The sequence below is a fragment of the Aplysia californica genome, unplaced genomic scaffold (genome assembly GCF_000002075.1).
Source record: "Aplysia californica isolate F4 #8 unplaced genomic scaffold, AplCal3.0 scaffold00543, whole genome shotgun sequence".
Classification (NCBI taxonomy): Eukaryota; Metazoa; Mollusca; class Gastropoda; order Aplysiida; family Aplysiidae; genus Aplysia; species Aplysia californica.
The window spans coordinates 485,495-491,652 of NW_004797813.1; the positions used below are offsets into that span (position 1 = coordinate 485,495).

Sequence of the window (6,158 nt, forward strand, 5' to 3'; positions counted from 1 at the left end):
ATGTTGTTTGCTCCATCTTTTTTATAGGCGTTGACCTCATTGCTCCAGTGATTATTCGGAGAGCCTGGTTTTGCACTTTTCCAGAGTGTATTTGTGAGTCTGTGCTGCAGTCATCCAAGCACTGGATCCGTACTCGAGATGGGGCCTGATTGCGCCTAGATAGACTTGTCTAAGTGTTTTCTCATTTGCTCCCCACTGAGTCCCTGCTAGTTTTCTCATGATGTTAAGTTTCTTCCTGGCTTTAGTCTCTGCATTTTGAATGTGTTGTTTTCATGTGAGACGCTTGTCAAAGATTATTCCAAGATACTTCTGTTGATTCTCGAACTTTAGGGGGGTTTTGTCTAATGTGAGGTGTTTTGGCTTAGCCTAGTTGAGAGTGAAGAGTGTAGCAGAAGACTTTTTTGTTTACGGTTACACACCAGGTTTTTGTCCATGAAGTGAGTTTGTCTAATGCTAGTTGCATGCGATATGTGGCAGTAGTGATGAATTCCTCAGAGCACCAAAGAACCAGGTCGTCTGCATACAATGCGGCATGTATTCCTTTGGGCAGTTCTTTCATGAGGTCATTGATGAAGAGAATAAAGAGCAAAGGTGACATGACTCCACTTTGCGGTACTCCTTGTCGCAGCAGCATTTTGCGTCCTTGATATCCATCCACCAGCACACGTGCTCTTCTTTTGTGTAGATAGGATTTGGTCCATAGGTACATGTTGCCTTGGATACCACTTCTAAGGAGCTTGACTAGTAGATCCTCCTTCCACACCTTGTCAAACGCTTTTTGTAGATCAACAAATGTTGCTAGCATTACTTTCTGTGCCTGGAAGGTGTCCTCTATTACTTGGGACAAGTATGTTGTTTGGTCCTCTGTGCTCCTGAACTGACGGAATCCAGCTTGTTCTGGTACTAGGATGTGTTGTGCCTCTAGGTACCACTGCATTCTGCAAGCTATGATGCGCTCCATTGTCTTACATACACAGCTTGTGAGGCTGATAGGTCTATAGCTTAATGGTTGTGCCTTATTTTTCCCTGGTTTGAGGATCGGGATCATCGTTGCTTCTTTCCAGCACTGAGTAACTTGCCCTTTTTTCCAGCTTAAGTTGAATATATCAAGTAGAGTGTGTAACGTTGTGTTGCCCAGGTGTTGTAGCATTTCGTTTGTACTTTTATCGGGGTCTGGTGATTTTCTTTGCTTCTGTTGATTTATTGCTTTCTTCGGCTCTTCTATGGTGATGTCCTTCTCCATTGCTTCCGGGATGTTATTTGTACTTCTTTATCTTCTTTCCTCTTGTCTGACTTCTTTTGGTCTCTCTCTTGGTATTTTGATGTTGCTTTCTTGAGCATATGCTTTTACACAGGTGGGGAAGCAGTGATTGTATTATGATTGTATAGACACTTCGCCACTTCCATTGAGAACAAAATTGAACCGCGTCGAAACAGTGTGCAAGTAAATGCTATAAGTACCTTGAAAAGCGGGAATGTTCAGTACATACAAACACTGTTTTGAGAGTGTAGATGTATGATATTTATATTATATACTCATATAACCACATACACTCTCACATCAAATTATACCTTTTAATAATAATATGCATATCTTCAAAAACGATCTATGAATATAGAAAACTAGATAGACAGCCAGACAGTCAGACAGCTAGATAGATAAGTGGATAGATAGATAGATAGTTCGATAGTAGATAGATAGATGTACGACGAGTGATATGGTGCTAGAGCTAACTATTTTATTAGAAGTAACACTGTGAGCCTTGCGCAGGAGGGCAAGACCGGACAACCCTAAAAACTGAGCAATATGGAGATTATTTCAGTTAGAGCAGAATGACGGAAGGTAGGAGGAGGGGGAGAAGGAGGAAGAGGAGGAGGAGGAGGAGGAGGAGGAGTAGGAGGAGGAGGAGTAGGAGGAGGAGGAAGGTGAGGAGTGGGAGGAGGAGCAGGAGGTGGTGGAGTAAGACAGGCACATCAAAGCCTTTATCTAAATTACCTATAGCTCCCCAGTCCGGATGCAACAGATTGTTGAACCAGCCATCATTCGGGTGTCTCTCATATTCATGCTGGGCTCCGCCTTGTCTCACACACAGCACACCTGAAAGTGGACAAGAGCTTTGAGTCTTCATTTTCAAAGGCAGAGGCATAGACAAAGTAAAAGATAAACACACTGAAGGCAGTCAATGCAACCGCCATAAACGAAATTAAAAGACATATTTGAGATGTTTTTTAGGTAGCCGTGTAATACCTTTCTTGAAAAGAATTCGATTAGACATCGCGAGTATTGGCAGTAGGTATAAAAAAAGCAGGATGCAATCAAAGGATGCCCCTTGGAAGATCCATGTTTTCGACTTCATTGTTAAACGTGACAAAGAGGACATTTTCCTTTTTGCAAAGTGGTACTTTATTTTTTTATGAAAGCTGCCCATCAAATTGGGAGCAAGTAACCCCATAAGAACGCAAGTCAACGCAAGCAAAATATGATCTGACCTACTTTTAGTCAAATCCATTCGGCTGTTTTGACCATTCGTTTTTTCTTTGGTGTCATTATTATTATTATCGCCGTTTGGTAAACAATTCCTGTACGTTCAAAGAGATTTAAACCTTCACATAAAAAAACGTGTGGTCGCCTTAAAATTGTTTCTTACTTTGTTCATTCTGTTTTTAAAAAATCGTGGTGGACAGCCACACACACACACACACACACACACACACACACACACACACACACACACACATACACACATACACACATACACACACACACATTCATTTACAGTCTTGGAGTAGTACTTTTGTTGATACTTTCTAAAGCATTTGGACTTAATTTATTAAATTTCTACCTTTCTGTACCTTACATCTAGTTGCTGTATGTCTCTGATCTATTTCGTCTTGTACAGTCTTTCTTTCATAGTGGTTATGATATGAAATGCCAGGCAAGCATTGGGGGTTGTAACATCTGAATCATTGACATCAGTACATATTGTTGCAAGAAAAAAGCGGTCTGCCTGTATGTAACAGATAATATTGTTATGAGATTCAAGTCGTTCTGTAATGCAAAAAGTTCTCAGTCAGCGGTTGCCGACAAATAACGCTCTGCCGAGGCAGATCTACTTATCCAAAATCCAAACGTTCCTGTCGCGCTTCCGATGTATACATGTATACGTAGAGCTATCCCAAGGTTACTGTCGCTCTTCCAAGATTGATATAAATCCAAACGTGACTAGCGCTCTTCCGAGGTGCTAACCAATCGAAAGGATGAAATCTGACACTGACTGCAAAAGAGCGAAACTGAAACCCCCACCAACTTGGAAAAGAATGGCTACCTAAAAAATTGCTCTTTTTTATTATTTACGCACCAGTAGATTTGACTGAAACCTCTTATCGTCCACCATCCCCTTCCCCTTCCCAACCACAATCGCTTTCGAAAGTTAGTCTACGGGTTGACTATTCATAAAACTGAATCGCGGTTATGTTTCCCAACCCTGTTGTCAAATCGTTACCTCAGAATTACAATGTTCTATCTGCTCAGTACCTAGTGGTGTCGGTAGCCTAGTGGTTAGGCTACCGGACTCGTAATCGTGGGGTTGAGGGTTCGGGGATTCGAGCCTTAGCTCGGTCCGACGTTGTGTCCTTGGAAAAGGTACTTTACCCGAACTTCCCACTTGGCTCGGTCCTATCAGAGACGGACGTTAAACTAGGAGGTCTCTCCCCTTAATAACCTATTAGTGTTGATAAGGGTGTTAAACCCATACAATTTTTCAGTATCTAGTTTGGAGAAATTTGACGTCAAAGATTTTGAGTTTCACCTCCTGCCAAGCAGGGCTACTGACTGAAATGTCTTTAGGCCATTCCCAAAGGAATGTTTTTATGCACAATAGAATTGTAAATGGGCTGATTTATCAATGTCATGCGCATACTGTACAGGAACAATATAGTAGGAACAACCGCTTTTTCTTTCCTCATCCTTACTCAAACAATCGTCACTTTTTCTCTACTTCTTTTGTATGTTTGTCACTCTAGTGTGAACTGCTATTTTCGGGGTGCCTTGATAGTCGAAGCAGACTTTGTGCTGTTGAGACTAGAGAGTTGAGGAGAGTAAGCCTGATTCCCCGTTTGGAATAGGCTGTTGACATCCACCCCTTGGCGCTCAACTTTTGCAGTTGCGAGGGCCGTAAAATCTTACTAAAAAATGACTGCACCCCAGGGCAAATAATTTAAAGATGTATATTCTTTCTCACTGCGGTCGTCGGTCATACATTTGCTTAATATTTTCCCTGTGGAATTGCTCTACAGAGTTTGGCAAAGGAACAAGTAGGTGAATAACTGGTAACAAACGATTATATTGTGAAAAAAAAACCCTGACTAAATAGGCACAACTGGATAGGATTATTTTTTTGCACTTACCAAAAATGACTGCAAATGTGAGTGGTCCCGAAACACCCGCCATGTCACAGGTTTCACGCCGCTATCCCTGCATGGAATGCACCACTGACGTGTTTTGTCCTCTCTGCTGTACGGACATGGAAGCCCCGACAGAAATTCTAGGAAAGGAAAACGAACAATCATTGGGCTCCAAACAGCCCGTCGAGTTAGCCTATGGCTGCCAGTTCGCCTCAAACAGTAACGCTGATTGGCTACTACTACGAGACGAACTTCCTTTATCAGAGAAAAGGCCTGACGATACGTACATGAAATAATATAGCTTAGGTCAAGACAATATTTAATTTGTGTATGACGAATCACGCCACGATCAGTTTTTTTATCATTGTAATACACGCATCACCTCACCCCCCCCACTGGAAATGTTTAATGTGTTTCGTGGGCTCTCTCTCTCTCTCTCTCTCTCTCTCTCTCTCTCTCTCTCTCTCTCTCTCTCTCTCTCTAATCTGCGACTGACTTCGTCTTACGTCATAATGTTTACTTTAAAGTGCATTTTCCAACTTGATACCCAACAGTGTCTACGGTAGAAGCAAATGTCTTTCTCATCTTTGTTTTATCGCACGCTGATTGGTTCTATTGTTGGTGTTTCATTTTGTTCTACTAATGTTTCTCTAAGCATTGTTCATTATCTTAGAACGTAGTAAGCTACTCTAAGTGGCTGTCTCTGGGAAACAAAAACACCACCAGCCATGCATGAGGATTGAAGGTTCTGATCTGAAGATTACGTGCCCCGGGCGTAAGGCTCAGGCATTTTCCACGGCCACGGATCGCTAGACATAAGGTCGCTGAACATCTGATACCATAAAGAGAGAATTTGGCGAAGGAGCCCTGTGGGTGAACAAGGGGGGGGGGGAGGAGTTTACAATAATTAATTACATAAAAACATACACAGCAGCAATAGAAATTTTCCAATTCGAGAGAAGCCTGTATTGTGCTTTTTATTCTACATATAAAAACAAAAACGGAGACAGATATTTCAAAGTAGACTATGCCATGTCTCATATGGCATTGCACGAACATTCACGGACTGAAGATACCCCAAACCTCGAAGGTCCAAACCTCGATAAGTGCAAAGGTAAAAAAAACAACCCAACAAAGAACAGGGGGGCACTTTGCACCCCCTGTTCAGCGATGGGTTTCAGCTGTTCGATCGTTTGTAAAATGTTTTCGTGTATCTTTCTGTCCCCCCAAAAAACAACAACAACCCGGAAGAGATAATTGTCGGTGTTCAAGTCTGGAGAATGCGATGAACATTCATTAAATTTTGTAAGCTTTATGCTAATAAGGCGTTCCCCTAACCTTTCTTACAACGATACAAGGATCACTCTTAAAGTCTGAAAACCCGCCAGCGCTTACTTCCATACGGCCGGTCCCAGAGTGGCTCTGTAGGTCTGACCTGTAGCTTGCCTGGCTCGCACCGTGCAAATGAATGTATACATAAGGCCGGTCCCAGAGTGGCTCTGTAGGTCTGACTTGTAGCTGGCCTGGCGCACGCCGTTTGCATGTCAGCACAGCCGCACTGTGGGTTGCCGCCTGTGTCTCTGCTAGCGCGAGGCACACTCGCTGCGTCTCAGCACAGATGCACTGTGTTGACATGTGGAGGTGTGCAACTGACGGGTCTGCCTTGCTATATTTAGGTACTGTGTAACCCAAGACCAATTATACCTAGACGGGACAACTCTTCTTTACGCCAGGTGCCAAGTGCAGACACCCCC

At 42.8% G+C, this 6,158-nt stretch overlaps 1 protein-coding gene across 1 annotated transcript in view; it reads right to left on the bottom strand.

Annotated features, from left to right (window-relative positions):
* LOC101859126 (dual oxidase 2) overlaps positions 1 to 6,158 on the bottom strand; it is a gene marked incomplete in the record, with an annotated part of 77,698 nt that overhangs the window by 54,338 nt on the left and 17,202 nt on the right. The window contains 2 exon segments of the mRNA XM_013087081.2: positions 1,997 to 2,098; positions 4,408 to 4,544. Of these exon segments, the coding sequence (XP_012942535.1) occupies positions 1,997 to 2,098; positions 4,408 to 4,450 (145 nt within the window).